Consider the following 20,139-nt stretch of genomic DNA (forward strand, 5'->3'; position numbering starts at 1 on the left):
CCCTGCAGTAGGAGCATTGAATTGAGCTGATCATCAGTGATTAACGTCAGTATAGAAACAAACAAAAACGAAAATACGTAACTTCCTGTTCGATTACAATAGGGCACTTTAGTTAAGCAGTCAGTTTTCTCGTGCATCCGCACATTTTCTGTATATCAGTGAGGAGTGGCTAATTTAGTTTCTCGGTCGATATATATCTATATTCCAATACCCATTCGGTTGGCAGTGATAAGTTGTGCCACAGCTGGCGTTTGATATATTCTGTTTGCTCGATAAAGTAACTAACATTGCTTTCATCTATAATGCATTAAATAATGTGAAATTAGTTTGCTAGGGCTAAGGTGATTTTGAAACGAAGATCGCAGTACCGCGAGGCAAAGATTGTAGAATCCTGCACTAATTTGTAAGTTTATCGAGATCTTCGATCATACAGCTATCCATACGGTTATCCTAACCTCGAAATCTATTCTAGCTTTGAAGCGTAATAAAACACGATCTACAAACATAGTGCTGCGAATCATTTGCCTCAACAAACTTCAAAGAAATTACACGAGATGGTCCCGATTACTAATCCCGATGGTGAAAATAGCGCCCCGGCAGCCGAGGAGCGACTAGACAGAACGGCGAACTGCCAATCTTGTAACCAAAACGACTCCTTCGACGATATGGTTCAATGTGATAAGTGTGATACTTGGTGGCACTACCGGTGTGTGGGAGTAAGTGAGTCGATTAAAAGTCGTGATTGGATTTGCCCGAAATGCGTCGATGCTTCTAACAATCCCCGACCAGCATCCAACTCCAGCTCTGCACTCAAGCGTCTAAAGGAGCGACAGGAGCTTGAACGACAACGCATCGACATTGAACTACGCCAGAAGTTCCTCGATGAACAGAACGCACTCATCAATGGCAATGGCGAAGAATTTCAGAGTTTTCAAAGTCGAGCCAGTATTGCTGCAGCTGAAAAACGCACGAAGGAATGGGTAGAGAGTATCCACAGTGACAATGGCACCCGCGAGAAGGCACCAGCCGCCTCAGCTACGAAGTCCAAAGAACCACTGCGAGCTGCCGCCAACAATGAATTGGCGGAACCCAACAACCAGCGCGGAATGTACCCAGGGAGAATCATAACAGATGATCGGTTAGTCGAGTTTCAACGACAGCTGCAGCAATGCCAAGAAATGCTTGCTGCCCTTTCACCAATTGAACACAACGCCGAATCAACCAGGATGATTCCTTCTGACAACCACGGTGTAAATCGTTCTGGTGCTATTCCCAAGACGGTCAAAGTCGGAAATGCGCTGGTCAACACGGAAGGATTTTCGAACTGGAAACCGACATCAGCGGATCAGGCTCAAACCGGTGAGGAACATTTAGAGCCCTCAGGTAAGTGTCAAGCCTATCCAACATTGAAACGTTTTGCCCAAATTAATCGCCCCACAATCAATAATATGCATGTAACTGGGCAGCTGCGCCAAGAATCTGCGCGCCCGTCATACCCTTCGTCTTATCCAAATTATTATGAAGCCCAACCCTCGCTATATCCCGAAGATCCACTAATAATACCTTCGGCCCCGGCTAATCAAACTGCGCCTGCAACTTTCATGCGCGATTCAAGGAAACCCACGTCGTCATTTCCTAGGGCGATGTCTGAAATTGAATACTATAGATCCAATCTGCCCATAAATCATTCGCAACTTCCACAGTCCACTCCGCGTGTCAGGATGCGTACAAACCCACACGAAAATGTTACCCCAAGTGAATTTCTGAACCCAGTGCATCTCACGGCCCAACAGTTAGCAGCAAGGCAATCATTCGCACGTGAGCTGCCAATTTTTACCGGTGATCCTGCAGAATGGCCCGTTTTTATCGGGAACTATGAATACACGACTGCCGTGTGCGGATATACGAATGGAGAGAACATGCTGCGGTTGCAACGAAGCCTCAAAGGATATGCTTTGGAATCGGTGAGAAGTCGACTGGTCCTCCCTGCTGCCATTCCGCAAGTTATTGAAGCCCTACGATCAAAGTTCGGTAGACCAGACTTCCTCATCAATTCCCTTCTACAAAAAGTGCGAGCAATACCAGTTCAAAGATCTGGCAAATTAGAAAGTCTCATCGAATATGGGGAAGCCGTTCAGGAGTTGTGCGACCACATCGAAGCTGCCAATGAACATGCCAACTTAGCCAATCCTCAACTTCTTCAGGAATTAATCGAAAAGCTACCGGATGAACAAAAAATGAAGTGGGCTGAGTATCGCCGCGACTTGAAAGACGTTGACTTACGAATTTTCGGGGACTACATGACAATTATTGCTCGAGATGCCTCAAGCGTCGTCAGCTTCAAACCACAACCGAGAAGCTTCAATAGAGAGAAGCCAAAATCGAAGGGATTTTTAAACACACATACAGAATCAGTCGAATTTTCTGATCCATCCGACTTACAAGATCAACAAAGGCCGACAATAGTAGTTTGTATATTCTGCAACAAGTCTGGTCACCGATTGAAAAATTGCTACAAGTTCAAAGATTTGTCCGTCGAAGAAAGGTGGCAACAGGTCCGTTTATTCAAAGCGTGTTTCTCCTGCCTGGGCAGTCACGGAAGACGTGCTTGTAGAAGTGGAATAAAATGCAACATCGAAGGTTGTGACTCTCGTCATCATCCTCTTCTTCATTCCTACGACAATCTGCAGAAGAATACATTGCATGTGGCAGAAGTATACGCACATCATACCATTGATTCAGCCACGATCTTTCGAATCATCCCAGTAACCTTGCACGGCCCTAGCTGCTCATTGGAAACGTATGCCTTTATAGACGAAGGATCCGACTTGACGTTAGTCGAACATGATCTCGTAGCGCAATTAGGCCTTAAAGGAAGCCTTCATCCTCTCTGTCTTCGATGGACTGCCAATACGACTCGAGTGGAAAATAAATCCATGATTGTTAACCTTGAAATTTCCGGTATAAGACAAAAAAGACGATCCACCATAACGAATGCCAGAACTGTTCAAAGTCTGAATCTCCCAGCACAAAACTTTAACGCAGAGCGTGCCGCGGATCAGAACGAGCATTTGCGAGGTATTCCTATTAAGAGCTATAGCAACGCAAAACCACAATTGCTGATAGGAATCGACAATCTACGTTTGGCCGTCCCCTTAAAGGTCCGGGAAAGGGTCGGATCGGGCGTTATTGCTGCAAAAACCAGATTGGGATGGTGCGTTTATGGAAAGTCCTCACAAGAAAACAATGTGTTCCACAGTTTTCATATCTGTGAAAGCACAACAGACGAACTTCATGAACTAGTTAAACTTAGCTTCAATGTTGACAACATCAGTACAACACCCACCATACCTTTATCTCAGCAAGATCAACGAGCCATGTCAATACTTGAGCATACCACAAGACGGGTAGGGGATCACTTTGAGACCGGCCTATTGTGGATCGACGACGAGGTTATTCTTCCAGATGCCTTTAACATGGCCCTTAGGAGGCTCGAATGTCTCGAGCGTAGAATGAATCGTAATCCAAAGCTGAAGGAAAATTTGCACCGACAGATTGAAGAGTATGTTTCAAAAAAGTACGTTCATAAAGCAACAAACGATGAACTAGAACATGCGAATACTAAACGAACATGGTACCTTCCGTTGGGGGCTGTTATAAACCCAAAAAAGCCCGAAAAGGTACGCATCATCTGGGATGCCGCGGCAGAAGTTTCTGGAGTTTCTCTCAATAAAAATCTACTTAAGGGACCCGACTTACTTTCATCACTCCCTGGTATCCTGTTTCAATTTCGTCTATTTCACGTAGCTGTGAGTTCTGATGTTCAGGAAATGTTTCATCAGATCCAGATTCGACCGGAAGACCGTAATGCGCAAAGATTCCTGTGGCGATCAGACCCGTCCCACACTCCAGATGTTTACCTGATGGATGTAGCTACATTCGGGTCGACTTGTTCGCCAGCGTCGGCACAGTTCGTTAAGAACCTAAATGCAGAACAACATTCATCGAAGTATCCTGATGCAGCCAAGTCGATCATCCATAGGTATTATGTGGATGACTATTTCGAGAGTTTTGACGACGTGAACGAGGCGAAAAGGATTGTTGGAGATATCCGAACGATACAGAAAAATGCAGGTTTCACTCTTCATAATTGGAGGTCCAATAGCATCGATGTACTAAACCACATACAGGTGCTGCCGAATTCAACCGAGAAAGAACTCAACTTTGCGAACGGTGCGAAATTAGAAAGAGTCTTAGGAATGCTGTGGAATCCAAGCACGGACGAGTTAGGATTTTCTACGCACATGAGTAATGATGTACGAGACCTTCTGCAATCCGGGAACAGGCCAACAAAGAGACAGATCTTGAGATGTGTAATGTCGCTATTTGACCCGCTAGGTCTGTTGGCCCCTTTCATAGTTCATGGGAAAGTAATAATTCAAGACCTCTGGCGGTCAGGAATCAGTTGGGACGAGGAAGTAGGAGATTTGATACACTCACGATGGAACGAGTGGACCAAGATGATTGAACACATTGACACTATACGGATTTCTCGCTGCTATTTTGTGGAAGCCACAAAGTTGACATATTCAAACACCGAATTGCACATTTTTGTAGATGCCTCCGAGATTGCGTACTCTTGCGTAGCTTACATACGTATAATACGTGCTGATGGATCTGCTGATCTCAGCCTAGTTTCAGGAAAATCAAAGGTAGCACCTCTTAAACCCATGTCCATTCCAAGACTGGAGCTTCAGAGCTGTTTCTTAGGAGCACAGCTATCGATTTTTATCAGAAATAATCACGACATCACCTTCTCGAGGACTATACTTTGGACCGATTCGCGGACTGCACTTTCATGGATACACTCAGACCCTCGTAACTATCGTCCCTTTGTTGCACATCGAGTTGGTGAAATTTTAGAGCGCACAACGCCGGCAAACTGGCGATGGGTTCCATCTAAATCAAACCCGGCGGATGAAGCCACTAAATGGGGAAGTGGACCGTACTTTACAAATAATTCGAGCTGGTTTACCGGACCAAATTTCCTTCGGCTGCCCGAATCTAATTGGCCAACCTTAGTGGATCGAATAAAAATTACTGAGGAAGAACTGCGAGCTTCTGTCTTCTTACATGTAGAGCATCAATCCATTATTGAGTACGACAGATTTTCACGTTGGGAGCGACTTTACCGGGCAATAGCCTACGTTTCGCGATTCCTAAAATATTACCCGAAGCACATTACTAAACTGTCAGACCCCTTGGAACAATCAGACCTGGTGACCGCAGTTCGGTTGGTAATTAAACAAGTTCAATTAGAAACTTTTCCCCGAGAAATAACAACTTTGAAGCAAAACCCCGAAGGGGCAATCAACCCAGGCAGCAGCCTTCGAAAGTATGCACCGTTTCTAGCCGAAGATGGACTACTTAGAGAGAATAGTCGCATCCGAAATTCCGAATCAGCAGCATTTGGGACACGTTTTCCGATAATACTACCAACTAAACACCGTGTGACGTTCCTGGTTGTGGATTGGTATCATCGTCGTTATAAGCATGCCAACTTTGAAACAGTCGTGAATGAAGTACGTCAACTCTATACAATCCCGGGGCTTCGATCATTAGCTAAAAAAGTAAGTCGAGGATGCCAAATGTGCAGATTACGAAACGCCAAACCTGTTCCTCCTCCAATGGCACCTTTACCGCTGTGTAGACTAGCCGATCGAGAACGTCCGTTCACCTTCACAGGGCTGGATTACTTCGGCCCCCTTTTTGTCATCGTTGGACGCTCCAGAGTCAAAAGGTGGATAGCACTGTTTACTTGCCTCACTACTAGAGCAATTCACCTAGAGGTAGTTTACTCTCTATCTACAGCATCATGCATATTTGCGGTTCGCAGATTCGTTGCTCGACGAGGGGCTCCGGCAGAGTTTTATTCAGACAACGGCACGAACTTCGTGGGTGCGTCGAACATATTACGGGAACAAATACGCATGGAAATGAAGAACACCTTTACTAACTGTAACACAAAGTGGCACTTCAACCCACCGGGGGCGCCCCATATGGGGGGCGTGTGGGAAAGACTTGTGCGGTCAGTCAAAATGGCTTTGAATGACGGGTACAACGAGGGCAAATTGGATGACGAAGGGCTTATGACTCTGATTGTGGAGGCCGAGGGCATAGTTAACTCGAGGCCTCTGACATACCTTCCTCTAGATTCTGCTGAGTACGAAGCTCTCACTCCCAACCACTTTCTCTTGGGGAGCTCGAATGGAATCAAACAACCACCTGTTCCTATGGGGCAACGTGGGAACTTAAGAGACTCTTGGGATTTGATTCAGCATGAATTAAACATCTTCTGGGACCGATGGATCAAGGAATATCTCCCCGTAATCCGGCGACAAACGAAATGGTTCGAGTCTATCAAGCCAATCAAGGTTGGAGACCTTGTGATGGTGGTGGATAACAAGACCCGCAATGGCTGGATCCGAGGTAGAATCCGAGAAACCATACCAGCACCCGATGGGAATATCCGTAGTGTTATTGTTGATACGGTTAACGGGCCTATTCGTCGAGCGGTTCACTACCTAGCTGCACTTGATGTCACGAACGACAGCGTAGTCTCGGGATCTACCGAGATACACCCGGGGGAGGATGTCAGCGCAGCTGGCAGCCCTGCAGTAGGAGCATTGAATTGAGCTGATCATCAGTGATTAACGTCAGTATAGAAACAAACAAAAACGAAAATACGTAACTTCCTGTTCGATTACAATAGGGCACTTTAGTTAAGCAGTCAGTTTTCTCGTGCATCCGCACATTTTCTGTATATCAGTGAGGAGTGGCTAATTTAGTTTCTCGGTCGATATATATCTATATTCCAATACCCATTCGGTTGGCAGTGATAAGTTGTGCCACAGCTGGCGTTTGATATATTCTGTTTGCTCGATAAGGTAACTAACATTGCTTTCATCTATAATGCATTAAATAATGTGAAATTAGTTTGCTAGGGCTAAGGTGATTTTGAAACGAAGATCGCAGTACCGCGAGGCAAAGATTGTAGAATCCTGCACTAATTTGTAAGTTTATCGAGATCTTCGATCATACAGCTATCCATACGGTTATCCTAACCTCGAAATCTATTCTAGCTTTGAAGCGTAATAAAACACGATCTACAAACATAGTGCTGCGAATCATTTGCCTCAACAGATATAGAGAACAGATTTGGTGAAACTAAATATGCCTGGTTGGTTAGAATGTCTTTTAAGGTGACACTTTTTTTTACCATAAATGAGTTTGGTAATTTCAATTCAACACTTTAATTTCTACTGTCAATAGTTTTCAATATGAATAGATAGAAAAGAAAAGTTCAGTTGGGTCGTTTTTTTCTGGCCCATTTCCCTTTTTTCGGGAATTTTACAGCAAGCTGCCATTTATCCCTACAACGTTCCATTTCCCCTTTTCAAACTATTGTTAATAAAAAGGCGCTATACCAGCAATAAAACCCCTTGGCATAAATCTCACCTGATCGCTTCCTGACAATAATTGACGTGCCCACAATTTGTTATGATTTATACAGATCAAGTACGAATGTGCATCAGGGCCCTCTAGGGTAAAACAGATCAAAGTACCTATGAATATTGTAAAAAAAAACTCGGCTCCTGGCAGCATAACTCATACGCGAAAGAAAACTGCAAAGGTGGGTAAAGCAGGGTGAGGTGCTAATTTTTATAGACAGCATTGAAATTTAAATAACAGTTTGGTTTTTAATTTGATTTTCTAAAAAAAAATTGTATACATTCTTTCACAAATGTATTTTTGAAGTTCTGGTGTCTTTTACCCCATTATTTCCATAAAAATAAACAGAAAAAGAGCACCCAATGTTGGTAGTCGACATCGATTCGATGCACCAGAAGCTGCTCCCTGGCAGAGCCCTCCTATTCATAAGTAGAAACCCTATCTCGGTTGACGGCATCTGGTGTCCAGAGCCCATATAAGCCAGAACAAGCGCTCCCCTACTTGGAGAGTAGTTAGGTATCGTCGTGAGGTCCCACCGATCGATGGAATGCATTCAGATGCTCGATTCAGACCGACCGTAAATCTTGGGCCTACCCACCCCCCATAACCGGATAAATTTGTTTAGTTTACCAACCTTAGGGGCGAAAAAGCGACTCTAATTAAGCACTCAGAGAGCAAATAATCAGTGTTTCCCATGAACAGAAACATGTCGTCTGTTGATGTTGTTGTTCATATTCATACCATACTTAAGTAGAATGATGGGGACTAATAGAGGGAAGGCGTTCAGCAGAGATACCAGCTACAAGTTTACATATTTGCAAAGCAAAGCAACTTGACAACTCCAGTGCATGGTTTAAATGGTTAAGCAAGTTGCATTCACACACGCGTCACGCATTGACAGCTTTTACCCATTATTTGTTGGGCAGCCGATCGAAATCTGAGGGTGGTTCCTGTGTAGGTTCTTAGTGACAGGTGCATAAACAGTAGAATTTAAAGCTTTGTTGGTGGAGAGGAAAAAAACTTCTTTTCGATAATTGTTTAGAACAAAAATGAAAAAAAATACACTAGATGTGTATTTTCAAGATGATACAACGGAGAAACACACTAAATAAGCGTTGTATCGGTTAAAGTAAAAAGAAAAATAACTCCATCGGAACTTGTCGTCGTCTTCCCACACTTGTTTGTGGAGCTAAAAAAAGATCGCGCTTGGTCTGAGGTGGCCTTTTTTCGATATAATTAACAAACTATGATGCGCAAAGGTGGCCATGTTGTTGTTGATAATACTTTTACGACAGTTGTTAGTTAATTTTGAAAAAAATTTGGCTTTTACTCAAATTATTTACGAAAAAAAACGTTTTTCTATTTCATCCGACGTTTCGGCTCAACGTTTTTCGCCTTCTTCAGGATTTTACTGCAATTTCCGAGCGTAACAAAAAAAGATATTGTGTTATATAATTTTTGTTTTATTACTAGGTTGAAAACTTTCTTGAAAAACTTTCTTGAAAAACTTAATAAGCCAAAAAAATTTCAAAATTAACAAACAACAGAATTAACAAATTGATGAAATATTCAATGAAAAAAATACTAAGATTATTTGAAGTTCAGCTTGCTGGTAACAATGTTGAATGTACCCGATGTGCTTACGAGGATTTTTTCTATTATCTGACAATTTGCGCCGGGGGTCTTAAGATCTTCCCTAAAATGGAAAATTTGGTTCATTTTTACGAATCAAAGACACACGGATTTAAAAAAAAAAATTACACACATTTAAATATGATAGAAAAATACAGATTCTCGAAAAATATATGAGAAATGGCGAAACACATCAATTTAAAAGCGTGTTTTCTCGCTTTCTACTTTTATGCACTTAAACCCCTTTGGCTCCAAGGGCCTCATTTCTAACATTTTTATTTTTCGAGTTTGATTCGGTAAGTTTTTTTTTTGTAAATAAAATAAACCCATGCTAAGCTACATAACTCTGTTTTTTAAATCACAAAATAGCACATCAAAACGTATCGAATTTTTATCAGCTTTTTAAATAAAATATTTGGAAAAAAAAGTTAAATAATAAACATCACCGAATATGCTGCAAAAATACCATTGTACAGCTCAATTTATGATGCAACTTTCATTTGAAGACACCAATGTGGGCCAAAAACTCCTTTAAGAGTCGTGAAAAAAGTAATGACCATAAATCTCTTTATTGCATCCAGAACAAACAATGGTAAAAACAAACTTTTGAAGTGCTATTTTATGATTTCCGATGAAAAATAATATTGTTATGTAGCTTTGAAAAATAAAAATGTTAGAAATCTGAAAAAATACATCGTTAAAATGAATCAAATTTTCAATTTTGGAATAGATTCAAAGACCCCCGGCGCAAACCCGTCATATAATAAAAAAAAATCCTCTTACCTGTAGGGTTGCCATCCGTCCCACTTTTTTCTCAAAATGTCCCGCTTTTTTCTGAGAACACTTTTGTGGTAGACTCAACCCTCTCCGATTCTACCACTTCAAAATAGTTGTGTGAAAATGCTTCTTATAAAATCTCTCCTCGATCATTTTCAACTCCTGTCATTTTTTTTCTGAACTTCTTTTATTTATCTATGATTTTCAAAACTAGAAATGTTTTTACTTGAGGAAAATTACATTTACCCGAATTCGAACATTTTTATCTAAAAACCTTGTCAAATCAATCTAAAATCTGGGCAATTTCCGGCATATTTGCTCAAAATGTCGGAATTATTCAATAATAAACAAAAAGAACACACTTGAAATTTTTTTTTTCTTCAAAACACATCAGCAGATTTTTAGTCGTATTTTAGGCTTCCCAAAAACTATTCATGATGATTCAGACAAAACTTGCTTAAAAAGATCGCAAAAATAAAAAAATTATAATAACTCAATCTAAGTTCTTTTTGTTCAATTTCCGAAATAAAGCGAATAAATCTGGGCAAAATCCAGGCTTATTTATACGAATTCCGGGCAGCCGGGCCGGACCGAATTTTTCCTAAATTTTGTGTCAAATATCTGGTCCTGATAAAACTGGGCAATCTGGTAAACTTTTCTGAGCATCACCTCAACAATCTGGTTTAGTCAATCGTTCTTTGAGCACGTTCTAGCGAAGTTCACATTTTTCTTTTGAAGAAATCATGCTTCAAGTTGGTGGCTCCACATGTTTCTCTGGAATCCTAAAAAACAGGACTACCGAGCGAAAATAAACTATTCTCAATCAAACAATGAATAAAAAACTACCTTATCACAAATAATCAAGTTGCCCGATTGGATGTGGAGTGCCCGAATTTTACTCGATTTTATTAGTATTTTTGGCAAATTAATGAGAAAAATGGAGGAATTTTTTAAAAGTTTTTATGCGCAATAACGATATTTTTGAGTGTGAGCAGAAAATTCTCAAAATAAATCTAACACGTCTAACGTGCTTCGAAAAAAAAAATATTGTTTTTATTATTGAAAAAAATATTCTGGATTGTATTTGAATATTTAAGCCCGAATGTTGTGTGGTTTTTTATTTGAATTATTTAATATAATTTGTCCGAGTTTGGCCAGGTGTTTAAAAAAAACTCACGGATTAGCTCAGCCTGGATCAAGGTTGCCGAAATCACAGAAAAATCTGGTTTTCACGGAATTTAGAGCAAAAATTCATCACAGAATCTGTGTCACAGATCAAAGAATTTTGAAAAAAATACAGATTTTAGAGAATTTTTGAATTTTGAATGGATTTCCAAAATAATTATTCTTTTGGCCGATATAAAATTTAGATTTCTTATTTTGAATTTGAAAAAAATGATAAGATTGGTTATGTTGATAGATTTTTCCCAACTAAAATGTTAAAAAGACCCAATTTATCAAGAATATTCAATTAATTAAAAAGAAAAATAGTCCCAGAAATCCGTCACAGAATTTTTGGGTAAAATCACAGAAAGTCAGTTTTTTTTCTCAAAAACACAGATTTTTTTTCGGCAACCTTGGCCTCGATACGTCCTGGAATTTTGGAATGATTAGCCTCCACGATTAGAATTCGCAATACATATTTTCGACTTATTTAGTTTTTATTTATTTTCAAATTTGACCATTTTGGAACAAAACTTGTAGCGGACCTGAGATAATTTCTCATAAAAATACCGTTCTTGTGTGTAATGTTCTCAAGAACTTTAATATGCCGTTGTATTTGGCCGAAATCCTTTGTGTGACTCAGGATTTTTAGATCTTTTTTACGGATCGTTTCTTTCGCCTGGAAAAGATCGCTTGGATCGGATTGTTTTCGATTCGATTTTTCGAGTACAGATTTTGAGTATTGATATCGACAAAGTTCTAACCTGATGGCACGATTGGTATTTTCAAGATATTTTTTTTTATATTCCAAGCAAAACATGAATTCCATTCATTTAGTTGATTTGAAATTTGTTAACATTCCTTTATCCATATTTGTTCTTTAAAAAAACACAGCGCAAATAGTAGAGAATACCGATGGATTGTACTTTCAGTTAAATCGATCTGTTCTACGGAAATATTTTATTAGTTTTGAATATCTATGAACCATCTGATATAAACCATTTGCTGATGATTGATAAAGAAAATATGCCCTTTTAACAACGAAATGTCTCATATCCCATTCCAAAATTTGCAAATTTCAATCAATCCTTTCTTTTTTTATTTGAAAAAAAGACCTCTTCAGACAACACCTCTATGATTCTTTCAAAACTTAATTCCAACTTTGCAACTGATTTCAAAAAGGTTTAAGTGTCATGAAGGAATTTGCTTTCGACATAAACTAATATTGATCTAAATGATCTTCTCTTTTCTCGAAGAATTCGAAAAGACCGATTTTGAAAAAAAAATTAATGCAACTACATATTAGGATTATTAGGTTCGAAATAATAAAAAAAAGGTAAAATAACATAGAATGATACCCTCCGAAAACTTTATTTTTGTTGAAAATTTATCAAAAATCTTCAAATTATTGTGCTACAGCTACAGTAAATAGTTAACATCATAAATTTAAATTTGTCTAAATGAAATTCAACCATACAAGTTAGGAAAACCTATTCAAACATCTCGTTCAGGTGAAGCGCTCAAGCACAGCACGATAAACTGTCCACGGGAGCAAAAAAAAAACAAACATCACATATATAAAAACAGCGAAAAAAGCGGCAAACGAAGAATGGAAAGAAAGACATTCTACAGGTTTTTTTTACCTTTACCTTCGTCCACAATCGTTGTTTGCTTATGCCTCTTTCTTCTCGGTCTTGTTGCTTTTTTTTGCAACATTTAATTCTGTTTACTTTGCATTGATTGTGAGAAAAATCGACAAAAAGGTTGTGTTTGTTGAGAACCAAAAATGCAAAATAAAAAAAACTCTTCGACAATGTTTATCAGGCGCAAATATTTCCATAGCCAACCATTTAAGAGTCAAACTTACCATTTTTCGGAGAAGATCCTCGTCTCGGATGGTGGTGACATCTAGGGTCGTTGCCTCGATTTGCGATGCCATCTTCACTTTTTGATTTTATGATTTTTTTTGCTCTTTTCTCGAAGTGAAGGTGGAACGAGATTGTTTTTTTTTCACTTTCTAAAAACCGGGAGGCTATTTTGGAATTTTGTTGATCACATTTAAGGGAACTTTTTGTTTTTCACTTAGTCTGATGAATTGGTATTTTTATATCAATAGCGGAATAAATAAGGTTAATTATTTTAATTATTATTATTTCTGGGAATGCAAATGTTTGATGTCTTTGAATAAGTTTATTAAAAAAGCTAGAAAATTGTGTTGAGTTTTTTGTACAGGTTTTATTTATGACACTCGTTTGAAATTGCTAAGATTTGTCAGATTCGTTGAGTTCGATATGGCGATAGTCTGCAAACAAAGAGAAAAAAAGCAACAATTAGTTATTTTTCGATAAGAAATCATTTATCAGTTTCCGTATATGAATCAAGAATTAAATTCTAATGATAGAAAATACTTAATGATAGAATTTTAGATTTTTATAAAAAATATTCAAAATATTGTAATATTAGGAAATTTTCGAGCTTTAATCGAGCTTTTTTCGAGCTTTTAAAAAGCTTCTTGAAATTTCTTTCCGTATTCACTCAGAATTAGAACTCACTGATAACATTCAGAGTGAAATCAAAGTTTAGATTAATACTACACTCAAAATTCAAAATTAGTTTCAAGAATTTAAGTCCCCAATGGGTAAGATTTTTAAGTTTAAATATAATCTAGAAACTCGAACTAGAACTAGATCTACAATAACAATCAAATTTAAATTTTCGGAAAAATCTAAAGTAGGAGGGGGGTTGACAAAAGAATAATTTGAAAATTTGTTCCGGCCTTATTTGTTTTCTTAGAGAAATTTTACTACAACAACAGCAAAACTTTTCTCCGATTAGGAAGTTTCAAATTTTCAACATCTGTTTTCCTTCCGATATTATCTAAACAATTTTATAAGAAAATGAGTTGATGATTTGTGCGCAATTTTTTACCATAATCTTCTGCTATTATTGAAAATATATAATGTTTATGAAAAACACCCGAATTAAAAAATATCTTTATAAAATGTATTAGATGTTTTAAAATGAAAACTTTAGTATTTGTAGAAAGAAACATGGTAATTTCGACACTCAAACCAGAACTATCATGTATCTCGAATTAAATGTGTGATGCAATTTAAAAATTAGAAGTTAAACTTTAAAAAAAAAGTTTTTAGCTTTGGATCTCAAATTTAAGATCTTTATGGTCAAATCCGATTTCATCTTCTAACAAAAAAACCACGCATCAAAAATCAATTAAAAAATTTCGAAAAAATATCGATTAATGTTGAAAAATTAGAATCTTTGTTATCTGATCCCATATTTTAAATCTGAAACCAGTTCTGACTTAAATATGGAACTTGAAGTGAAGATGAATAGAATAAGTTTAGAAAACAAGTCATTTTTGAAATCGTATTTTCCCCCAAACTTTTCGCGTTTTGGTAATAAATTCCTGAGTTTTATTTTGTAATTTATGACACTTTTGTATTCAAAGGTTTATTTATCATTGCGATTGGGATGAAACTTTCTAACAAAAGTCAGTTCCTTTTTTTAAGTTTTTAATTTTAGAGATTCTTATAGACAGTTTATACATAGGAAAGAGATGCAAATCTAGAGTTTCAAGTTGTTTCAATGTTCAAAACAATAAGAAAACTATTTGGAAGCTGTAATTGAAATCTTTAAAAAAGAACCTTTTAACTAGTTAATGTTACGAAAACTGAACTCTAAAATCACGATTTTAAATTCAAAATTATGATTTTAAAAAATTGCAAAAATGATTTCTATTTTCGAGGCCTCGATTTCAAAATCTAAGTGTTTCGAAATAAAGTGTATTGACATCTGAGGTTTCGAAGAATGATGTTAAGAACTGTTTTGTGAAACCATTTGCAACAAAAGTTGTTGTTGTTGATTTTTTTTTTAATTTATTAAAATAACAAACATAGTGTACAATTTCCAAGTTACTTTATTTGATAAACGATACCCGATCTGGAGAGCATATCAAAATTGTAACTCAAACTCATCTCAGCGAGATATTATTATCTTATATACACCTTATACGGTCGTTTCGAAAAAAAAGATCATATCTCATTCGATGCAAAGAGTTGTTTTTCTGCCTCAATTTGCCTGCTTCGAAAACTTTAATATCAATTTTGAAATCAATTTTCATTTTTTCAAGAAAAATACTTTTTTTAGATCGATGATTACTTTTTGAACGAATATACTTGATCGAAAGATATACACATAAGACTGGCCCAAATTTTTTAAGGGATGATCTTTGATCAAGTTAGTGTTTACAATCCACCTATGCAGAAAAGTCACACTTTAGGGAATACCTCATCATAATCAACTCTTATTGCGTTATATAGGGTGTCCAATTATGTCTAAGCACGATTTTTATACAACCCTGCTCATTCCGGATGACACTCAAACAGCTGATTTCTCCTGGGTGTTGTTGTTTAAAGTTTCACTTAAAAATTTGTTTATATTTAGTCAGCTTCACTTTTCATAATTATTGTGAAGATGAAAAGAATTTTCCCGGAAATACGCAAAAGTATCATGCACAAATGGTGTACTACCCCCAAGATTTCGCTGAATCAGTTTGCGAAAATGGAATAATTAAGCATTAGAACGGTCTGAACTTCAATTCGAAAGTATGGAGAGGAAGCAGCTTCGTGGACAAAAAAAAAATCTTGGCGGAAAACGGGTCCAGTGGACAAAACTTTGGACCAGAAAGTCATGCATGCGCTTAGAAACATACATATGTTATGTTGTGGGTTATTTGAACATCATAATTACCAAAACGTGGAAAGTGAATTTATAAGTTGATACAGATTTTTTGGTAATTATAAATTATCTGAATTCAAAAATGCTAAAACTGTGAAACTTAACTGAGCTCTTTCAATTGTCACCACAGTTGTTTTAAAACTTTCAATCTTGAAATAAGAGAATCAAAATAGAAAAGTTTTTGCCGAATTATACTTTTTGTTGTTCTATGCTGGTGTTCAATGCAGACTGGTTTTTACATTTACAGCACAAGTTAGAGTTTTTTTTTTGCTTTTTCATCAATTCACAGATCACAAGCATTCATTTATTGAAAATATTAAGAAAACAGAGCTCTTTTTCTCATAAATTGATATAAAAAAGAAATTTTTTTTTAGACTAAATAAAGATCTTTTATTTTATCTAGAGATAAAAAGTACATATTTTTTAAGTCAATATTAGCGCTGTAAGGAAACTCTTTTAACAGATTGTATGTATGTAAATAATGTTACTTAAAACATGTCCAATGGACATGACATGACATTGTCCATACTTTGGTATTTAAGTAAATATCTTAAAAGCACTATTACAAAAACATGTAATGTAAGACTGACGCATAAGAACTTTTTTTTTAATAAACTTAATTAATCAAAGAACTAAAGCTTAATTATAAATTATAAATTAAAATATGAAATCCATTGTTAAATTAAATAACAGATTTAGTTATGAATAGAAAGTATGAAAGGAAAGCCTTTGGCCTTTTTTTTAGAAAAGGTACCGTAAAACGGGGTAACATTGATCACCGGGGTAACTTCGATCAACATGAATTTTTTCCACATAATCGTCAATAACTAAGTCTAAAGTTAAAATATCTCAAAGCTTTTTTCTATGTTTTATAACCTACATGCTGAGTTTCAAATTGGGAAAAAGTTGATTTGTTTTTGAAAATTTCAAATGTAAGTAAAATATAATTTTTAAATCTTGAGATATCTATTTGTTCGAAGGCTCGCAAACAAACACCCATCCTGATGAAATCAAATCGTTTAGAAGCAGAAGGTTGATTTATGTGAGAGTTCAACTTTTTTCCTTATGTAGTTGTTAGTGTAGCTTCGGTGTAGTTTTTTTGTATTTTGAGGTAAATTTTTTATACCTACTTAAAAAATAGGGACATTTTCCAAGAGTAAGCAGTCTAGGACAAGGGGCTAAACACACTATAAAATGCTAAAGATTGAAGGAAAAATTTGATGAGGAATAGTGCAAGGGCCTAGGCAATTGAATGAAGGCAAAATTTCATTTTTTTTGTAGTTAAAATTTTTTAAGAGTAAGTTCACTGGTGTTGGGAAAAAGTGGTAGAAATTTTGACATTTTGAAAATTTTACCATGCAAAAATGTTTTCAAGATCTCAGGGCGTTGTATTTTTTTACAGCACTTTTTCTATTTCAGCCGTATGTGATAGAAATATTGGTATTTTTGCATCACAGCATGCGAACATACAACTCGTGTTGTAGAAATACTTGAAGGCCAGAGATCTTGAAAATGTTTTTGCTGCCAGTTAACTTGCTGTAAGCAATGTTAAAAAAATTTAGCCCCTAATTTATGCAGTATCATTGTCCATCTTTCGATTTTAATTGTTGTTCGGCCTTAACACATGGAGGACCGCAATGTTGTTTTTTCTTTGGATCACGGAGAAATCTAAACCAAGAAACACCGAAATTCAGCTATGATCAGAAATCACTGGACCAAATTTTCAAATTTAGTATCTTTGATCCACCGAAAGAGTTGTGTTCAATTTTGTAGAATTACAATTTACATGATTAATTTGATATCGTTTGAGTTTGCTCAGAACTGCCTTAGCAATTGATAAACTAGCATTTGAAAATATTATGAAGGTGTTTTGTATCCTTTATGATCAATAAAACTCGTTAAAATCGTCAAAATAGAGACTGATCAATGTTACCCCAAAGCATCAAATTCTAAACAAAGACAAAATCGATTTTGAACTCAAATTTAAAGTTGCCTAGCAAATTTCTGCAACCATGTTTTGCGTTCATAAAAGTCCAGTACTGGTTTTAAAAATATGAAACATGTCACATTCCCCCTAAGAAAAAATAATCCAAAAATATAGAAAAAAGTGACCAATCTTACCCCGGATTACGGTACTAATAAATTTCATCCTATCACTTTTGAAATTAAGTCGCGAGTGCCAAAAAGATGGTAAAACGACAATAATCGAACAAAAAAAACTTTTGAAACTATACTTGAATAATTCTTATTCGCTAAAAGTCTTTCCCACGTAATCAGTATCTTACAGAAGCACACGGGCTGTAATCAATTAAATTACGTTTAATTTGATCAATTTCATTATTTTTTAATTGCCATTACCTTGTTGCTGATCCTTGCAGTCTAGAAGTAACTAATCGTTTGCATAAATAAATTAGGAAAAAAAAACTAGCCCCACTAATTAAACATCAAAGTGCAATCACGGTTAACACCTAGGCTTGGCAGTTGTTGCTTATCACACTTTATCATTACCATCACTGGAGTTGCGAGTCAGTCGATCTATGCGTTTCTCTTTTCTTCAAAGATGCAGTATTTTTACTGCAGCACCCAACTATCGCATTTTTAAACTAACTTTTTTTTTCTTCTTTTTTTTTCAAACGACACTAATTCGTGTACCAAATCTTAGACTACACGGCACGGTTGGCTGATTGCTGAACTGTAACGTTAGTGTTACTAACTATCATCCATCACCCATCAAAATGCTTCAGCATCGTTTTTTTCTCTTGTTTTGTTGTAATCACTTCATGTCAGGATATATTTGTAAACTCCCACTCAACCGGCGCCCAACTTGTCAACAGCCAATAGAAATTCCGAAACAAAATTGTACCACCCCCCGGCTTACAGATAGACGATTATTGCAGAAAAAAAAACATTCAAAAAAAATTCGATCGATGATCGGCCACACTTAGCACCAGAGCACAAGCATGAGGATCATCCGCGTGAGGCGCTTCTGTTTGTTATTTATTTTTCGAGGCGGCCCTAAACCGATGATAAATAAACGAAAGGGAGACGCGCGTCTGGTCGGTCCGATTGCAGATTGAACACTGACTGACCACCGAGGCTCCAGACCATAAAGCTCATTCCGTCTGTCTGTTTGTCTGACTTGCCTGGCTGTTGTAGGCTCTCCTCCAGCAGCCAGCCCAACAACCTCGGACGGACCAAAACATCGAAGATCACGACTCGAGACGCAGCAACAGCAACAGCAAACAACATCAACAAGAGCTCGCTTCCAAGTTCCCCGCCGAAATAAGAAATGAAAAACGAAGAGGAAAACATAACAAAACCGTACACACAACGAACAGGCTCGTATACATAAAACCTGTGCGCACGCGAGAATACGACGCAACGCCGTCGCCGCGATGCGATAAGGTGACGCATGGCTTCACAATGTGACACCACCCAACAACACCCTCAACCCGTCAAACTCGGACAACAGCCGCAGGATTCGGTTTGGTGCTGCGTGCCTCGAGAGAAACGACGCGCATAATCGCCTGCAGCAGCTTTGGTCAGCCAGTTAGTAGGAAGGTAGTCGACGATGCGGCGCTCCATCTCCGATGCGATGGGAAACAACGAGACGCTATCGTGTCACCGCCCTGCCCTGCGCGCCCGCTTCGTCTCGGGTAGAGAAGGATTTATGGTTTGGTCCAAGCGCGGGGCTTTCAATTGAGATCTTATGTTTCTAAACGAAAGGAATGCCGGAAGCGAATCTTCTAGAACTTGTCGTAAGGATGAAACTTGATTCATGTACAATAGGCAAGGCAGGAGCTGTAAGAATTTTGATTTATTAACAAGTGAAGCTGTTGATAAATGTACTTTTATCGTATACGATTCCATGGAAGGAATCATGTTAATTACGAGAGAAATTCCCAAGAGTGCATTATAAATACTCAGTATCAAACATAAAATAATTAGAAGGTAATTTAAGGTACGCTTTGCGTAACTTTGAAATGTAAATTGAATTAGAAACCTACATTTGTATTTTTTATTAAAAATTGTGTGCGTTTGGCGATTCTATCTCGAACCCCTCCGAATGCAAGTCGGTGGCGAAAGAAAGAACATAAGCCCCAATTTCTCGAAAAATATACAACGGCTCACCGGCGGGACTTGAACCCAACATTTTCAGTTCAGTATAACGGCGCGTTAGCCAACTAAAGGGTGATATGGTCAAAATTTGGTCAAGGGAAAACGCGTGTAAAACGGTGAAATCGTTTATTTAAAAAATCAAATTAAATTTCAAGTTTAATTAGTATAAAATTCAGG

General features: G+C 37.4%; 1 protein-coding gene across 1 annotated transcript; it reads left to right on the top strand.

Annotated features, from left to right (window-relative positions):
- The first annotated feature begins 554 nt into the window (after positions 1-554).
- Positions 555-6,695, top strand: LOC129759509 (uncharacterized). The gene has a single exon (XM_055756982.1). It carries the CDS (start codon positions 555-557, stop codon positions 6,693-6,695), a length of 6,141 nt encoding a protein of 2,046 aa, XP_055612957.1.
- Positions 6,696-20,139: the final 13,444 nt, after the last annotated feature.

This window comes from Uranotaenia lowii, chromosome 1 (assembly GCF_029784155.1).
Source record: "Uranotaenia lowii strain MFRU-FL chromosome 1, ASM2978415v1, whole genome shotgun sequence".
Lineage (NCBI taxonomy): Eukaryota > Metazoa > Arthropoda > Insecta > Diptera > Culicidae > Uranotaenia > Uranotaenia lowii.